This window comes from Gigantopelta aegis, chromosome 14, assembly GCF_016097555.1.
Source record: "Gigantopelta aegis isolate Gae_Host chromosome 14, Gae_host_genome, whole genome shotgun sequence".
Classification (NCBI taxonomy): domain Eukaryota; kingdom Metazoa; phylum Mollusca; class Gastropoda; order Neomphalida; family Peltospiridae; genus Gigantopelta; species Gigantopelta aegis.
The window spans coordinates 3,130,899-3,151,742 of NC_054712.1; the positions used below are offsets into that span (position 1 = coordinate 3,130,899).

At 38.9% G+C, this 20,844-nt stretch overlaps 1 protein-coding gene across 1 annotated transcript in view; it reads right to left on the minus strand.

Moving 5' to 3' along the window:
- LOC121389572 (zinc finger protein ZFPM1-like) overlaps window positions 1–19,716 on the minus strand; it is a 48,285-nt gene extending 28,569 nt beyond the window's left edge. The window contains exon 1 of the mRNA XM_041521247.1: window positions 19,469–19,716. Coding sequence (XP_041377181.1) covers window positions 19,469–19,508 — 40 coding nt within the window. The 5' untranslated portion in view covers window positions 19,509–19,716. The remainder of the gene's footprint in view (window positions 1–19,468) is intronic.
- Between the last annotated feature and the right edge of the window lie 1,128 nt (window positions 19,717–20,844).

The following is a 20,844-nucleotide window of genomic DNA, read 5'->3' on the forward strand; positions in this document are numbered from 1 at the left end:
CAACAAAGGCCATGGTTTGTGCTATCCTGCCTGTGGGAAGCGCAAATAAAAGATCCCTTGCTGCTAATCAGAAGAGTAGCCCATGTAGTGGCGACAGCGGGTTTCCTCTCAAAATCTGTGTGGTCCTTAACCATATGTCTGACGCCATATAACCGTAAATAAAATGTGTTGAGTGCGTCGTTAAATAAAAATTTCTTTCTTTTTTCTTTCCATTGAAAAGACACCACCCTATTTTCAGTTGTTGTTGATTGAAAACATGTTTTATTGTACAAAGAACCAAAGAATTGGGCACAAGTTTGACAACTTACGAAACCCTCTTCTATATTCATACAATATACTTGGCGACCTATATTACGTAGCTGTACATTTAAACTACGTTTACAGTGTTCCAGATTAACGGTGTCCCTATATCCCGGGGATATCAGAATTTAATTTTGGATACCAGACTTCAATAACCCAGTATCCCACCAGGATACTAATGTAATGTAACATTGTTGTTGGGTTTTTTAATCCTGCGTTTTCATTTTTCGCTGGAACAATGAACGTCAGTCATTTACTGAAGTTAGGTAAAAGTATTTTTGAGCTGGTATCCAGTCTAATGCTATGCCGTAACAATATCTCCCCCAGCTCATACCCAGTCTAATGCTACACTGGAGCAATAGCGAGGTAGCAACAGACTGGGAACCGCTAAGTCGCTATTGTTTTTGTTGGACGTTTCCTGCCTTCAAATTTTATTTGAGATATTGATTCCACATATGCATGGAATTGATATAGGTAGGTTTATCATTAGTAATGTCAGAAACACTTATAGATTACTGCTAAATATTAATTTTTGTCATTATTACGCAAAAATAGATGCAGCAAATCTTTCAGCAGATTCTGTTTGATTGATTCTACGATTTCGATTGCGGCGTAGCAATAGACTACTACTATCCCATGTAAATATATACATGCACCCACACTGTTGAATGACTGTAAATAGTTAGTATCCCATGTAAATATATACACATATTCTGTTTAGTTATAATTATGCACTGTATAATTATGTTTATGTTTATGCATACATTAACTCGGTACACTGACGTATAGCACAGGGTGTTGTTGTGATCACAGGACCAAAGGAACAGGTTGGGGAAGGGGGGTTGCGGGGGCTGGGGGGGGGCGACGGGTGCACAGGTCGCCCAATTGAAGACGAAATGTACGATCCCCCCCCCCCCCCATTATTTACAAATACATTTTTAAAATCTGGCTTGTGCCCGTCTCCCCACAAAATCAGAGCTTGTGCCCCATACACACACTTCAAATATCGTTCCTACGGGCCTGGACCAAGCGGGTGGGTCACATCGTTGCTGGCAAAGGAAGAAAAGCAATCACGAACAGCCTATTAACCCAATCTCCTTCAGAGAGACAAAAACATCATCAAAAGAAAGTTCCGCAATGCCACCACCACAACCACCCAATCCACAACCTGGTGAGACCAGTTATTAACATCTCCGGTCCCATGTGTACCGTCTGAAGCTGGCAGATACTGACGACTATCCATGTCTAACAGGACCGGCCTCGATGGCTTCGTGGTTAGGCCATCGGACGTAAGGTTGGGTAGGTAATGGGTTCGCAGTCCGGTACCGGCTCCCAGCCAGAGCGAGTTTTAACGACTCAGTGGGTAGGTGTAAGACCACTACACCTAACTAACCATTAGCAACAACTAACAACTAACCCATTGTCCTGGACAGACAGCACAGATAGCTGGTGTGTGTGCCCAGGACAGAGTGATTGAACCTTAATTGGATATAAGCACAAAACTAAGTTGAAATGTAATGAATGAAATGTCTAACAGGACCACATTCTCCCGAGTCCATCCTGCAGTCTTGTCCTCCGTCCAATGGTGCAAGATTGCATCAAAGAAGACTCGATCCAGACAGCGGTACCAGACTCCAAATATAAAGCATGATCAACTGTGTCGCTACCATCTGTGGTCATAGTTTCCAAACCACATCCTTCGGTCTTGCCCTCTGTTCAGTGAAACACTGGCTCAACGAAGCAACACTGGTTGACAAACTTTGGGTCACCACAGAAACACTCGATCTAGAAAGCGGTATTTTCCAACACAACCGGACTCTAAATATTTAGTGCACGATCAACCATGTAGCTTGAACGTAGAAGGAGAAGGCTACATGACATTTTCGAGATATTTAATATCCGAACTCAACGTTTTGCGTTGACCGAGTGTCAAATAATATTCCACTAACAGCCGATTACGAAATGTTTGTTGACATTTAAACTATTTTGTATAAGCGCTATTTTTGGGTGCTTTGAGATTGTACAGTAAAATATTAACTAATAGCTTAGATTATTGTTTGACAGTCCGGAGTGGGATCTAGTTTGGTCTCAAGTGAGGTGATCCAAGGGTCGTACGATCGAACCCCGTCGTCGGACTTACTAGTATATCAAAGGCAGTGCTATGTGCTGTCCTGCCTGCGGAATTGTATTGAGCATATAAAAGATCTCTTGCTGCTAATGGAAAAATGTAGCCGCTTTTCTCTGAAGCGTAAGTGTCACAATTATAAAATATTTGCTATCCAAGAGCGGATGATTAATTCCTCGATGAGCTCCAGTCGATCGTTCTGACCGACTCAGCTGGATCCCACACCCACGGAAATGTGTCCAAGACGGGGGTCGACATCGAAAATGTACAAAAGTCCATGTGTAAAACGCCGTTTATGTATGTATGCCGACGTAAGACTGTCAGATGAAATAACGGAATTTAATAACGTGCTTATATCAAATTAATGTTTAAACACTCTCACTGGGGACACAGTCTCTTGGCTTGCACCAGAAAATGTGTCCCAAATGAGAAAAGGGGTTAGGGGTAAAATAAGGCAACTGAAATTAGATTTTTTTTAAATTAATGGTTGGTCGATCTGTCGGTCGGCTGGCTAGCTGGCTGGATGTATGGTTGTATACTCGGTTGGTTAGTTGGTTCACTCCTCCTTAACTTCCTTCATTTCACTTAAAGAATCAGTATGCTGTACTGAAAACCAGTGTTATAAAAGTTGAGTTTGAAAAAAAAATAAACTAAAAAAAAAAGCCCTTAAATACGTTTTCATAAAACATAAGTTATTTTGATTGCTAACTCACACACATACACACACACACAAAAAAACAGTCTATAATTTTAAGCATATCGCGATAAATGAACTAAAACGGAGGCACGTATCTCGCACAAAATGAGCTCACACGTGAAACGACGAGATCAGTCGATTATTGTGTCACTTGAGGTATTTTCGTTAACAGCCAGTGGTAAGACGCTATCTTATCTGTTATCTAAATGAATACCACAGGTATACACGGGGCTAGCCGTTCGTTTGGAGATAAGCACATACACGCACACATTTATTCTACGAGCGTTGAGCACCACCAGTCATTTGATCCCAATCTGCCGGTTACAAGAAGAGAGGTGCTTAAAACTTTCCGGAGATAATAATTTCAAGTGACAATGTTTACCACTACAGCGGCTGTGAGCGACTGCAGTGAAATACAGTGTGCTCAATTGTCATAAATGTGTATATGTAAACATGTATTGTAATGTATGCGTGGTAGAGACGGGTCGGGCCGGAAGAATGTTTTGTGTTGGTTACCTCAACACTAATCTTACAATCATTTAATTTTTTGGAGCAATAAAGATTTTTTAAGAAAGAAGGAAGGAAAGAAGGAAAATATAAATAAATAAAATTAATTAATAAATTGGAATTAAATGTAAGTTTAAAAAAACAAACAAACAAAGAAACAAAAAACAAAACAAAAAACCAGAAAAAAAAAACCCAGAACGGAACGGAATAGAAAAAAATAAAAATAATAATAAAACAATAAATTTTAAAAACCTTAAAACAAAACAAACTACTTTTTTGTTAACTTTTAAAAGTCCCCAAACTGACATCCCTCCCCACTCCCTCCCCCCCCCCCACCCCAAAAAAATAATAATAAATAAATAAATAAATAAATAAAATAAAATAAATAAATAATAATAAATAACACTTATTTGGCAATCAACTGTATTATAACCAAATTACCTACAGACTCACCAATCTAAAATAATTTTTATTATTATTTAGGTGCCACTCCCATATGATATTTTTTGGGGAGAATACCCCTTATCACATTAACTTGGAATCGGTAAGTCAGAGGTCAGCCATGTGTAATTTAAAAGCTGTCAGAAATGTAATGCCAGCGTTAAAAGACGTCACTTTCTGGGCAGCCAATGACTGCGTGGATGACTTTATTTCTCCGATACACGCAACTGATTAACTTCTGTGGGTGATAATTCCATTTGCCATTTTATACCGTCATCGCTGGGAGGATGAATTGGACAAAAAATCCCAGCCATGATAGATACGCCGTAAACGTCGGATGATGAAGCTGTTTTCGATTGAAATATTCAGTAATGGTAGTTCGTCACTCGGAATATCTCCCCCACAGATCGGGAAATCGCTAGGACGTTAAGGGCTCCGTCTGACTTATGGAGTGAAGCGAATATTAAAAATGCTATCTGAATAATTGAATGTTGTCAAACTTAACATTTGAAAGCCATTTGGTGCGCGCCGATAAGGGAGGAAACCACCTCTTTTTGGCCAGGCGATGGCGGCGATAGGGGAATACAATAAAAAGCGACGTAATGCGCTGAGCTCTTTTCCACTTCTATCGCTTACTGCACAGAAATGGTGTCTTTAACACTTGGAGGAAATTCGTCATTTATCTTGAATTATCAGCATTAAAAGCCGAAGCGACCAGAAATTCTTCCGTATTGATCATATTTTCGTCGCGATCATGCATGATTATCGGCCTTCGCAGATTGCGGCGCTGTCGTTCTAATTACGTGGTGTGTCGACAAAATGATAAAACTCGCCTCTATCGAGCGCTTAAATCGGGTCTATCGTGTGCACCATCGTCTTTAATGGATTAACTCAAACAAAACCTATCATTGTGGAGGCCTTCAACCGACTTATCGCCTCCTTCATAAAGAAATGGAAAATACGAGATGATTTTATCAAATGTTGCTTTGTGGGAGAACGTGTTCGAGCGAGATAAGGGTGTAAGCGCCGATTCGTTCAGGACTTACGCGCTATCTACCTTATCAGCTGTATTTCCAGTCCGAAGAAAATACGCGGAGCGCATTCTTTATACAAAATATATCTAACAATAATACTATAATTTGAAAAAAGAAAAAAGAAAGAAAAGAAAGCTGCTTGTGTCGAGAAAGTGAGAAAGTGTCACTTTAAAAAAAAATATTCTACTAAACCCGAACAGTAAATTTTATATTACATTTTTACTATGATAAACGATTTTTGAAATGTTCTCGGTGAACTTATCGGGGAATTTTTTTACCTCTTTCCACAGAAAATATATACCTAGATAAGGGAGATAAGCCCCGTTGCGAGCCAGATTTAATCTGAAGTTTTGGTGATAAAATTATGCACTTTAAAAGGGTGAGAAGCTGCGCTTAATTCGGTAACTATAGACCCGAAACTCGTCCTGAAGGCTGTGGGCTGTTAGGGAAACTGCGGCACGGTGCATGTTTTATCACAAAGCCACACACACCTGTTGTCCCGGACCATTATGTTGGTTACGAGTCGTAGCAAGTATACGGCGTTAAGTAACTTTTAAGAATCGTAAATTTGTGCGTTTTTAAAGGTACTTTCTCATTTTAATTTTTATTCTAAATATTAATGAAAGGAAAGAGAGACGGAGAAACAGATAGAGTTAGGGAGGGAGAGAGAGCGAGAGAGAGAGAGAGAGAGAGAGGAGGGAGGGGGGAGAGAAAGAGAGAGAGTAAAAGGAAAGAAAACAAGGACAGGTGGTAAGTGATTACTTATTAAGAAGTCAGTGCAGTGACCTTACACTACTACATTATCGAGCCGTTAAAACTCACACTATTTGAGAACCGGTACCGGGATGCAAACCCAGTACCTACCACCAGCCTTATAACCAAAGGCTTAACCACTAATCCACCGAAACTGCATAGACATTTGCGAAGCTATTTTAGGGCTACGATATCGTAAAACCTTTGTAAGTTATAACGTCACAACGACGCATGTCATATTCTATGACAGTTTTACGATATCGTAGCGCTAAGATAGCATCGAAAATCTGAGCCCTGCTTATTATTAACACTGGGACTGTTTGACATCTAGTGGTGTCGTTAAACAAAACAAACGGCAGCTGTTAACGATCGGAAATGAAGATATCAACACAGAGAGAGAGAGAGAGAGAGAGAGATAGAGAGACAGACAGACAGAGATAGACAGAGAGAGGGAGAGAGACAGACAAAGAGAGACAGAGAGAGAGAGAGAGAGAGAGAGAGAGAGAGAGAGAGGGGGGGGCGAGTGCATATTACCACGGCCTTCGTTACACCAATAGTATAGTATTAGCTGGAATCAGTAATAGTCCAAAGGACTCATCGCCAGGGATCGATCCTAGAGCGACCAGGCATCACTGGGCTACGGGCTACGGAAAACCCCCATTTATTTCAACAAAGGCGATCGATCGTTCGTGGCGATATCCCCATGCAGTAGCGACACGTGTTTGCTGCTGTCACAACTGTCCGCAGTAACACCACGCTCGTGGTTGTCCCCCGCTGTGCTGACGTCGCAGACGATAGTGGTGTGACGCGGTGTTCTAACATGGTAGTCGTAACTCGAGGAAGTCACGGTGACTGCACTGGATGACACCACTACACGTGCACGGACCAGTATCTGGAGGGACGGGGAAAGGAGGTGTGAGTTGTAGCTTCATATCACACCCATTCCAATATTTATTTACATGCTTCTATACCACTAGAGTTTCGAGCATGTCTGTCCCGGGTCCGATTTCTGGATAGCCAGTGGTCTGACCCGGGACAGAAATATATATCACACCCACTCCAATTTTGTTTTTATTATTATTTATTTATTTATTATTTTTATTATTATTATTATTATTATTTTAATTTTTTTTAATGTGCCCTTTTTAGTATATACTCTTCAAAAAAAGAAACGCAAAAGGGTACAAATGGGTTATAACTCCGATTTTATGTTTCCTACCGGTTCATGATTTGTGAATATAAGGTCATTGCATGTCCCAAACACATTCCCACGGTTACATTCGATAAAACGCAGCTACTGTACAATAAAGTTCCAAAATGTGAATATTCGCAAAAAAACGCAGCCACGTGCAAACCATGTCACCACTGCACGTGCGTTGTCTGCACGTGCAACATGAACACCGACAGTATAAAAGTGCAGGGTGTTCGCTTGCCTGGCCTCTGTATCTGGCCGACAGTTGACAATCCAGGACATGCCACGTCTCAGTGAACCGCAGAGAAACAATGCCATCGGCCGACTAGACGCAGGCGAATCCAGAACGGCCGTTGCCAGGGCATTCCATGTGTCCCCAAGCACCATTTCCAGACTGTGGGACCGTTACCAGCAACATGGATCAACACGTGACCTCCCTAGATCCGGTCGACCACGGGTCACTACCCCCGGGCAGGACCGCTACATCCGGGTACGCCATCTTCGGGAACGATTGACTACTGCCACCTCCACAGCCGCAGCAATACCAGGTTTGCGCAGGATATCCGACCAGACCGTACGGAACCGCCTACGTGAGGTAGGAATTCGTGCCAGACGTCCAGTTCGAGGTGTCATCTTAACACCACAACACCGTCGACTCCGACTGCAGTGGTGCCAGATTCATCGACAATGGCCTCAACTGCGATGGAGACAGGTGTGGTTCAGTGACGAGTCCCGATTTCTGCTCCGACGTCATGATGGAAGATGTCGCGTGTATAGGCGTCGTGGTGAACGTTATGCGGCAAACTGCGTGCAGGAAGTGGACAGATTCGGCGGGGGTAGTGTCATGGTGTGGGCAGCCATCTCACACACTGGCAGAACTGACCTGGTCCACGTGCAGGGCAACCTGAATGCACAGGGCTACATTGACCAGATCCTCCGGCCACACATCGTTCCAGTTATGGCCAACGCCAACGCAGTGTTCCAACATGACAACGCCAGGCCTCACACAGCACGTCTCACAACGGCTTTCCTACAGAACAACAACATTAATGTCCTTCCTTGGCCATCGACATCACCGGATTTGAACCCAATTGAGCATCTATGGGACGAGTTGGACCGACGTCTCCGACAGCGACAACCACAGCCCCAGACCCTGCCCGAGCTGGCAGCAGCCTTGCAGGCCGAGTGGGCCACCATCCCCCGGGACGTCATCCGTACTCTGGTTGCTTCAATGGGCAGGCGGTGCCAGGCAGTTGTCAACACACGCGGAGGCCACACCCGGTATTGACTCCAGATGACCTTGACCTTGGTGGTGTGTCCTATCACTTACTCACAATGGACTAGAGTGAATTGTGAACAATCCTGCAACATTTGGTAATTATCGGACTCACCATTCAATAATTAAATCAATTCTCCAAATGTTACGACAATGTGGTTTTGCGTTTCTTCTTTTGAAGAGTATATAAGTGCCATTCTGTCTATGTGGAGAAATTTCTGACTAAGACAGAGGTTGTATCCATGGTAGGCGTGCTTGAATAGTCCTTTGATTGAATCTTGTCAAAAAGTAGTCCCACCCACCACACATACGTGAAGATCGTGTATTACTTTACAGGCGAGTGTGCGAGTTGAAGGGTGTGTGTGTGGTGGTGGGGGAGGGGTGTCTTCACTGTGGCGAGACGTTTTAGGAGGGATCGGGTCATGCTCCCCCGGAAAACAGAAGAAAAAAACTCCCCCCACCCCCGCCTTTTGCACACGTTCCTGCAGAGCCCCGATTATTTTTGTACTTTCACCCCACTTATTTGTGCTAGATCCATCCCTGGGAGTTGGATATAGTTCAGTGTCAGAGTGGTCGTCTCGGATACACTGAGCCGTTGGCCTGTCACGTGATACAAATTGTCACGTGACTTCACTGTGACGTGACAGCACGTGCACCAAGCGAGGTTAGAGCGATCGTCTGGTTTGAAGAGCCGTTGAAAGGTCACGTGACAGCATTTGGCGACATCACGGATCTGAACGTTAAAACTTAGTCTATTTTGTTCAACGACACCACTAGAGCACAATGATTTATTAATCATCGGTTATTGCGTGTAAACAAATATTTTATAATTCTCATACGTAGTCTTCAGAGGAAACCCGCTACATTTTCCCATTAGCAGCAAGGGATCTTTTATATGCACTTTCCCCACAGGCATCCGGCTAACTAAAATATAATGATCACCTTTTCCTGATTTTCTAAAATCTTGTGATATATAATATGTATTCTATTGTTGTGCCTCGCGAAGTGGAGGAACTCAAAAACTGTGCTTGTTGGCATTGCATGTGATTTGTAGACACGTGTGGGACACGGTTTCATAAAAAAATTGCACTTTCTTTTTGGAAAAACTGCTATGCGCCTGTGTCTAAAACATTGTTATTACTTTCCGCTTCCAAGGATGTCAGGCAGACGATACAAAGATAACGCGTGCCGTCATTTATTTTCCAATTTTTATGTTTGCCAGAAGAGTTACATCAGTCGTCTGGTCGAAACAGAATTCTCGCAGTTAGGACATCTTCGGATATGTTCGCAACACATCGGTCTTAGAAAAGGAGTTCATCTTAAAATTTGTCTTAAAGGTGCAATATCATAGTTTTAAAGTTCATATTTTGCTAGTTTGTGATACATAATATATCGTATCATATCGTATCATGTCGTATCGTATATCGTATCGTATTGTATCGTACCGTATTGTATCATATAATACATATCATATCATATATCATATCATAATTATTATCATGTAATATATATCATATTATACCAGACTATTACTAATACCACCCCACTCTTGCTGCCTTGTTCCCCACAAAAGCTTCTCTTTTTTTATTAATCTAAGTTTAATACTTATCTAACATTTTCTTATATGCTCCTTATCTATCTTGTTTTATAACACCTTCCATTATGTCTGCAAATTGATATATATATATATATATATATATATATATATATATATATATATATATATATATATATATATATATATATATATATATATATATATATGTCAACTGCCTGAGCTGTAAGCGCTCAAGGTTAATAAATAACTGAATTTGAAGTACTTTAATACTTAACGAAGTTCAGATCTAAGTTTAGTATGTATAATCTTCAACTCCAAGTTTAGTGTTTATCTATGGTTAAATCTAACTTTAGTGTCTTTGTATGTTTGTATCCAAGTTTAGTTTTTTTTATATGTTTGGAACTAAGTTTAATACTTATGTGTAGTAGTGTTGGTATGAAGTGCTCTTACTGGCAGTAGCTAACAAATGGGAATTTGCTCATTAGCTCTCCTGGTAGGGCGCTGGACTCTCATATTAAGGATCCATGGTTCGAATCCCCTCAGTGGAGAATAATTTATATGTTACATATGTTTAGATCTAAGTTTACTATTTATCTATATTTGGATATGTTTACTATTTATCTATGTTTAGATATAAATGTAGTATTTATGTTTGATCTTAGTTTAAAATTTGAGTTGAGTATATATTGCATTTCAGAACTTTCTATTATAGAATGACTGGTTGTTTGTGGCATGTATTACCCAAACAGACACAACAAAACACAACTAGTTGTTCACAGCTGATGAAAGCCATGCCCGCAAGCACATGTGGGAAATAATCTACATTTATGAATTCCTATCACTGTATCAGTCCGATTTGTTTTTATCGCCAATAATATCTATAACATGTTCGCTTTACACACCGTGAATTCACTAACTGTAGTCGTAATAACATATTCACGATCACCAATAATACCTATAACACGTTGGGTTTACACACCGTGAATTCACTAACTGTAGTCGTAGTAACAATACACTGATCACCAATAATACCTATAACACGTTGGCTTTACACACCGTGAATTCACTAAATGTAGTGGTAGTAACATATTCATATACATTGATCACCAATCATATCTATAACACGTTGGGTTTACACACCGTGAATTCACTAAATGTAGTCGTATTAACATATTCATATACACTTATCACCAATAATATCTATAACACGTTGGCTTTACACACCGTGAATTCACTAAATGTAGTCGTATTAACATATTCATATACACTGATCACCAATAATATCTATAACACGTTGGGTTTACACACCGTGAATTCTCTAAATGTAGTATTAACATATTCATATACACTGATCACCAATAATATCTATAACACGTTGGGTTTACACACCGTGAATTCACTAAATGTAGTATTAACATATTCATATACACTGATCACCAATAATATCTATAACACGTTGGGTTTACACACCGTGAATTCACTAAATGTAGTATTAACATATTCATATACACTGATCACCAATAATATCTATAACACGTTGGCTTTACACACCGTGAATTCACTAAATGTAGTCGTAGTAACATATTCATATACACTGATCACCAATAATACATATAACATGTTGGGTTATACACCGTGAATTCACTAAATGTAGTCGTAGTAACATATTCATATACACTGATCACCAATAATACCTATAACATGTTGGGTTTACACACCGTGAATTCACTAAATGTAGTCGTATTAACATATTCATATACACTGATCATCAATAACATCTATAACATGTTGGGTTTACACACCGTGAATTCACTAAATGTAGTATTAACATATTCATATACACTGATCACCAATAATATCTATAACATGTTGGGTTTACACACCGTGAATTCACTAAATGTAGTATTAACATATTCATATACACTGATCACCAATAATATCTATAACATGTTGGGTTTACACACCGTGAATTCTCTAAATGTAGTATTAACATATTCATATACACTGATCACCAATAATATCTATAACATGTTGGGTTTACACACCGTGAATTCACTAAATGTAGTATTAACATATTCATATACACTGATCACCAATAATATCTATAACATGTTGGGTTTACACACCGTGAATTCACTAAATGTAGTCGTATTAACATATTCATATACACTGATCACCAATAATATCTATAACACGTTGGGTTTACACACCGTGAATTCACCAAATGTAGTATTAACATATTCATATACACTGATCACCAATAATATCTATAACATGTTGGGTTTACACACCGTGAATTCTCTAAATGTAGTATTAACATATTCATATACACTGATCACCAATAATATCTATAACAGGTTGGGTTTACACACCGTGAATTCTCTAAATGTAGTATTAACATATTCATATACACTGATCACCAATAATATCTATAACATGTTGGGTTTACACACCGTGAATTCACTAAATGTAGTATTAACATATTCATATACACTGATCACCAATAATTCACTAAATGTAGTATTAACATATTCATATACACTGATCACCAATAATATCTATAACATGTTGGGTTTACACACCGTGAATTCACTAAATGTAGTCGTAGTAACATATTCATATATACTGATCACTGAAAGAAACACGCTTTTTAAAATATATTTATTTTGATATATTTCATGATAAAATTAATTCGGTTAAAATAAAATTGTTAAAATAAGCCCAAAATCTGTTTAAAAATAAATAATAGACACAAAATCTAATGAGTTTCAAACTGAATAATTTTAATTGACTAAATTCGCGTTTCTTTTGTTGTGAAGTATATTTCTTGGCTACCGCAACTACATGTATTATGTTATTAAGCTTGTTATATATTCAACACAATTAATTAAGCGCCTATAGATATATTCGGAATTTTTATTTATATATGGTACAAAACACAAAAAATCAACTGTGTGTAGGATTTTTGAGTGCATCACTGTTAAGAATTCTCTCAAAAAACATCGTATGATAAAAAAAAATGCTAACACAATAATTATAACACCAGCAAAAATTGACCAAAGAGTATATTAATTTTGTTGATTATACTAGTCGAACCTGTACTAGAATTCTGTTTATTACAACAACTGGTTTAAACAGAACTTCGGTTTTAGACAAATCCCTCCCCACAATCCATGTGTCACCAAGTCTCTGACAACAATACGTTCAGATAACCCATGTCCTCTCTGCATATTAATAACCCATTATTTTCATGTAAATGGTGTTCTAAATATGCGCGAACGAAAATGTGATTTGCGCTCAAGTGATTCATGAACGAAACTCTTATTCTCGCAGTTTTCAAAGACCCTCTGCATTCAGATTGGTTTCAGTATTATTATAGGTAACACTGTATCAAATCAACGAGTTCCGTGTCAAAGTTCACGGTGCGTTACAGAGTTAGATATTTACGGAGTAAAATCGGCTACAACTCTGATTGGTAGTAATATATGTGACATTGATTATTTGTGCAAATACTATTAAACATTATCAATAAATGAATATATTAGTACTTTTATTTAGAAAACAATTTATACAGTGTTCTGTACACTACAGGTTATTTTCAATTCAATATGGCAGAATAAACATATATATAGTCCATCCATCCTCCTACAAAAAAACAATTGGTAAATAATTTAACTTTCGTTTGACGTAAGAAGAAATTAAAAGTGTTTTTAAAATAAGAATTTTGTTTACTATTTTTGTGTGCAATTTAGATTACAATTGTCTGAGAAATGAATAACTTGTAGTAAATTCCATAGTATGAAAAAAGGCGTCCCCTCTGGGATGAACAATATAGCTCTTTGGGTGAACAGAAACGTCAGACAAATTATCTATTAAAACTTCTAAAATTGTAGAAACCCGGATATTTTCTAACAAAATATCAATTTTATTACTTGATATTATTTCACTAAATTTAAATAAAATTCGCCGATTATTTTTAAATTTCTTAAATGGCGAATTTGGTAAAAATTAAGAGCTCAGGTTTATTAAGCCTGAACAATTAAAACGTGATTTAATAACTCAAGATTATATATAGAGCACGAGATATCAAAGTGATAAACTCAAACAACGTTATGCCTTAAAATGTTAATGACTAAGAAGATTATTTGTAGATAATTCAAAGAGGGTAAACCTATTTCAGTCGGTTACAGGTATATCAACATATGAGATAACACACACACACACACATATATATATATATATATATATATATATATATATATATATATATACTCAACAACGAAAGTTTAGCTAATCTTAAAAGAAATGGCATAACATTTATAAATTAACCTATTTTTATTAATTAGTATTCTCATCTGAAATGTTTACCATTTACAAATAACAAACTCATCAACCTTTGTCTTAACACAACAGAAAGACCTGGTTTTCTTTTAAGTGTATTCAACCATGGCAAATTTAGACGTCATAAAAGATATTTGCTAAACTTTCGTTGTTGAGTGTATATATATATATATATATATATATATATATATATATATATATATATATATATATATGAGTACTAAGTACGATACATAATGAGAAAAAGTAATGAAATAGCAAACAGGTTTTGGATAGCTTAGCTGACAAAAAAAAAACCCAGAGAAAGAACATAATCTTCAAACTGTAGACGATATTTCATGTATTAATATTTGGCTGAATAAAAGATACTAGAATACTCATTGGTCGTAAGTTATTTCTATATTAAAAAATACACCAACAAATAGGAATTATTAGTATAAACGATATAATTGATGAACAAGATGATATTTTAGCATGCTCATTTCATAAAAACATACCATATACACATTTTATAAGCTATGCTTCGTTAACAAAAGCACTTAAAATATACATATATACTAGTACTTTAGATAAATTAGATCACAACCTCAAAAAGGTAAACAATCCTATTCTCTGTTTAAACTTAAAACGGTTGTTAAAATGTCAAAGAGGATGCAACGAATTATTAAACTTAATGTCCGAATTTACAAAGCCTGTATAAAATTCTTACACGCGTATAACTACATACATTTACAATGCTTAAAGACCCGCGTTTAAGAAACACAGGATTCGCCGTAAAATCAGCCCTAAATCTCTAACTCCAAAATGAATAACAATCAAATTATACACACTAAGGTTTTATTTTTACGTCCAGTGACTGGGAACAATATCACATAGATGTACTACCGGTCCCAGTGACTGGGACCAATATCACATACATGTACTACCGGTCCCAGTGACTGGGACCAATATCACATACATGTACTACCGTCCCAGTGACTGGGACCAATATCACATACATGTACTACCGTCCCAGTGACTGGGACCAATATCACATACATGTACTACCGTCCCAGTGACTGGGACCAATATCACATACATGTACTACCGTCCCAGTGACTGTGAACAATGTACTACCGTCCCAGTGACTGGCACCAATATCACATACATGTACTACCGCCCCAGTGACTGGGACCAATATCACATACATGTACTACCGTCCCAGTGACTGGGACCAATATCACATACATTAACTACCGTCCCAGTGACTGGGACCAATATCATATATATGTACTACCGTCCCAGTGACTGGGACCAATATCATATACATGTAATACCGTCCCAGTGACTGGGAACAATATCACATAGATGTACTACCGGTCCCAGTGACTGGGACCAATATCACATACATGTACTACCGTCCCAGTGACTGGGAACAATATCACATACATGTACTACCGTCCCAGTGACTGGGACCAATATCACATACATGTACTACCGGTCCCAGTGACTGGGACCAATATCACATACATGTACTACCGTCCCAGTGACTGGGACCAATATCACATACATGTACTACCGTCCCAGTGACTGGGACCAATATCACATACATGTACTACCGTCCCAGTGACTGGGACCAATATCACATACATGTACTACCGTCCCAGTGACTGGGACCAATATCACATACATGTACTACCGTCCCAGTGACTGTGAACAATGTACTACCGTCCCAGTGACTGGCACCAATATCACATACATGTACTACCGCCCCAGTGACTGGGACCAATATCACATACATGTACTACCGTCCCAGTGACTGGGACCAATATCACATACATTAACTACCGTCCCAGTGATTGGGACCAATATCATATATATGTACTACCGTCCCAGTGACTGGGACCAATATCATATACATGTAATACCGTCCCAGTGACTGGAAACAATATCACTTACATTTACTACCGTCCCAGTGCATTTAATAGACTGTCCGGAGCTTGCAGCCAGTTTAAGATATATCGACTAACAGAGAATATCAGTGTCTGTATATCCAATATGTTTGCGCCCGTTTGCTAATGTTTGCAACAACAATTTTTTTTCTCTTTTTTTTTTTTTCGTAATATATATTTTTTCGTACGTATGAAATGATTGGAAGGTAAAATTTTGTTTGAGCTATTAAAAACATTAGGACGACAAAACAAACTTGTTTATACAGACATTGATAATTTTTAGTCATCATAAAGGCTTTGTATATCGTAAATTGTAAACTCGTGACAGTTCCTTTAAGTATTCAAATTTAGTATGGTTTCAATACACCGAAGTATAGCTACTGATCTATTTTGTTATATATCACTCATTCTGTGAGTCAAATGAGTGTTGTTTGTATAGTATTGCAACACTATAAAACTAATTAATAAGTAAAACTGGTATTATAATTAAATTTAACAAAAATAATGTTATGTTTTGTATGATTAATTATTATGAAAAATGTAACGGAGTTAAAACTTTTTTAACTGGTTAATGATCAACATGAAATATATTGTTAATCGTACGAAGATACATATTTATTTTCTAGAAATCACTGCTGTTAAAAATGTATTGAAAAAAAGGAAAAGAAACCGTTTGACATAGAAAGATTTACTCTACATAAAAAATGCAAATAAGAAACATTAGATAAAGAATGGGCTCTTCGAGTTTACCTTTTTAATGATGAATAACAAAAAAAATATTTTGATGATAAGGAATAAAAATGAGTTATGTCCTTAGTTAAACATCTACAAATACGATGGTAGCTGGGTTTTTTTTACAGATGACAGCGAACAAGAAACAGAAATATATACACCGGGCGAGTCAGCGTGATAGTACGATAGCTGTCTCCTATTTTCTCTTTTCTCTCATCTTGTTTGTCCTTCCTCTTTTCTTTTATATGACCCCAGATTAAATCAGACATGTATATACTCGGGTACTAGTCTGGTAACCATTTACAAAACATGTAATATTAATAAAAATAATAATAATATTGGCTCATTTATGGGATACGCAAAAAAATTAAAGCAACCCATTTCCTTTTTGCGTAACCGATTATGTCATTGTAAATTACGCCCTAAATTTACTGCGAAAACGAAAAATAGATTACGCTAAAATAGATTTGCGCGAGCGATGCGCGAACGAAACGATCGTTCTCGCAATTTTCAGAGGCCTTGAATTAATTACTGAACGAAAACTAGTTAAATAATAACTAAGCAGTCGCATATAAAGGGCGTTGTTGGTGATTGTGATCGAGAGAGAGGATCAGGCCCTCAGACTATAAATGATGTCAATCTTGTCAGATCTGTTAGCACGTGTGCCAACTGTTACCATGTGTCAATGTACTGAATACTACACAGACAACAATATATACAATATATACATATATGACGTACATAACGTAGGGGTCACATCAGTTTGTATTACATGTATAAGCATATACAGGGCCGTACCCTCCTCGGGGCAGGGGGATCAGTTGCCCCGTGATAATCTCACTTTTTTCTTTTTTTATTCTAGAAAATAGCATACACATCTCAGGGTTTAATTTGTATAGTGTTTCATTTGCTTATAAAAAGTAGTGCTCCTCCCCCACCCCCACCCCCCCCCCACCCACCTAGGATTTTGATCAGGGTACAGCCCTGATATACACGATTGTTTATCGCCAAACCATAGGCGTAGGAGTCGTGGGGGAGGGGAGCTTGGTGGGCAACTGCTCCCCCAGTGCTGGAGCAAATTACCGAATTCGGGCAAAAACAATGCATATACTGGGGCAAAATGAGCTGGCCTGAAACCTTTTCACTATGTATTTCCATCATTCTGCTGACACTATTAGTTGTAATCCATGTAATAATGGGTGGTGATTCATTTGCAACACTATATAGGAATTTAAATGTTGAAATCAAGAGTTGGGCATTTTTCGGTTAATTCGGGCGAAAATCAGCCTGCCCACCTACAAAAATTGGAGCCTGTACGCCGATATCCAAAACTATATCCCACTCAAAACATAATATGCATCTCTCTCTCTCTCTCTCTCTCCCATCTCTCTCTCTCTCTCTCTCTCCCATCTCTCTCTCTCTCTCTCTCTCATCTTTCTTCCATCTCTCTCATCTTTCTCCCATCTCTCTCTCTCCCATCTTTCCCATCTCTCTCTCTCTCTCTCTCTCTCTCCCATTCTCTCTCTCTCTCTCTCTCTCTCCCCATCTCTCTCTTTCTCCTCCATCTCTCCATCTCTCTCTCTCTCTCTCTCTCTCCCATCTTTCCCATCTCTCCCCTCTTCTCTCTCTCTCTCTCTCTCCTCTCTCTCTCTCTCTTCTCTCTCTCTCTCCATCTCTCTCCTCTCTTTCTCTCCCATCTCTCTCTCTCTCTCTCTCTCTCTCTCTCTCTCTCTCTCCTCTCTCTCCATCTCCTCCCCATCTCTCTCTCTCTCTCTCTCCCATCTTTCTCCCATCTCTCTCTCTCTCTCTCTCTCCCATCTTTCTCCCATCTTTCTCCCATCTCTCTCTCTCTCTCCCATCTCTCTCTCTCTCCCATCTCTCTCTCTCTCTCTCTCTCTCTCTCTCTCTCTCTCTCTCCTCCTCTCTCTCTCTCTCTCTCTCTCTCTCTCTCTCTCTCTCTCTCTCTCCTCTCTCTCGTTTTCCTAAGACAATTGAACCTGATTTATATGTAGTTATCGTATCAGTTGTTACACATCATGCAGGAAGGTTCATACAGATTATTCTTTCGGTTTTCATTAGATGTATCTTCACAAATTCAATAAGACTGAGTCATGGAGGGGCGGAGTGTGTCAACGTTGTGTGTGCACGTGTATGTATGTACGTGCGTGCGTGCGTGTGCATGTGTGTGTACAGTTTTCAAATATAAATACCGGGGTAATAATCACCGTGGAGTAAGGTGTACGTGTCAATCTAAGGTTGGTAAAATAGTATGTTCGTGCAAATAGTGGCAACTGTGACTAATACATAATTTAATAGCTAAAATGTGTAAACATGGATTTAATGTTTCTTCTTACAACGCACCTACCCTACTGAGTCGTCGATTCGCCCAAGCACACCGAAGGTAAACAAACCAAATGGACTATGCTCTATGGCACACACAGCGGAAGGACACACATCCCGTGGTAAACGTTTGCCCCATCAACAGAAGAAAACCCCCGCCAACAACACCAACCACGTCATCAATGAAAACATTGACAACACGACACGACAACTAGCAGACGTCGCAAAGACTGGTACTCACTTTTCAGAGGTTTCGGGTTAGACTGCTTCCTTCGTGACATTCCGCCGTTTGGACGTCTTGAAATGCGCGGCACCGCCGCTGAGAAATCCACATGTATCCTCGGGTCACCGTGCGCAACGACACACTGACCTCGCTAGTTCTGGGTGCGCGGTGACCCCTCCTTTAGTAAGGACCATAAACGCTCTAGATATATTAAAACTTAAAGAAAATAATTTACAGCCGTAATAAAGCGATAAACGTGCGTTAGGTTCGACCGCATTATCCGACTGGCGGACTGCAACACGAGGCGGAATATGGCACATCTATCTTTAAATCTAATCTCCATGGTCGGGCGAATCGCAGCGCAGATGACTCAAATTATGTATGCGGAGCCCGTTATCTGCACTATCTCGCGATGTTATCTTATCCGGGCGATAATATCGGTTATTCGTCTTCTTTTATCGCGAAATGGGTGACAGACGAATCTATCTCGGGAAACACAACATTCTGTTTTCTCAAAACAAAAGGCTTTCGTTGCAAGATTGTTATTACTGTCAGAGTAAGGGTGGGTTTTTTTTCTCCCCTCTGTGTTGTGTTGCTTTCTGCGTTGGGTACACTCATTTGTATTATTTGAGCGGTTTTGACGGTGGGCGATAGGCGTAAAGATGTGTACAAGATAATGATATGATTTTTAATGACACGGATATATATTATAAGAAGTCCGCCCTGAATATAAAACAGTGTACATGTGTGTGTGTGTGTGTGTGTGTGTGTGTGTGTGGTGTGGTATTCTTTTTTTTCTTATTTCCCCATATATTATGTAAAAAAAAGAAAATGGGTGGGTGTGAGACTCGCCAAATACAAAGGCAATGGAAAAAGTTAAAGTTAAGCACCACTACAGCACATTGATTTATTAATCATCGGCTATTGCATGTCAAACATCGGCTATTGTATGTCAAACATTTGGTAATTTCGACATATAGTAAGGGATCTTTTATATGCACCATCCCACAGGCAGGATAACACATACCATGGCACCTGATATACCAGTCGTGGTCCAATGGCTGGAATGAGAAATAACCCAATGGGCCCACCGACGGTGCATAGGGATCGATCCTAGACCGATCGCACTCACAGCGAGCGCTTTACCACTGAGCTACGCCCTGCCCCGTAGGCAATACAAAGAACATAATCGCTGATTGCGTCGATCTGAACAGATCAGGGGCCTAATTCACAAAACTCTTGCAACTTTGCGATCTCACAGTGCAATGCTAAAAGACTTGTAAAGAGGATGCTTTGTTGTCTAGCAGAGCCTAAGAGACCGTTGTGAATAAGGCCCCAGGCTCTTTTAACGGCCCCTATGGGCAACCTAGGCAGACACCTCAACACCAACTAGG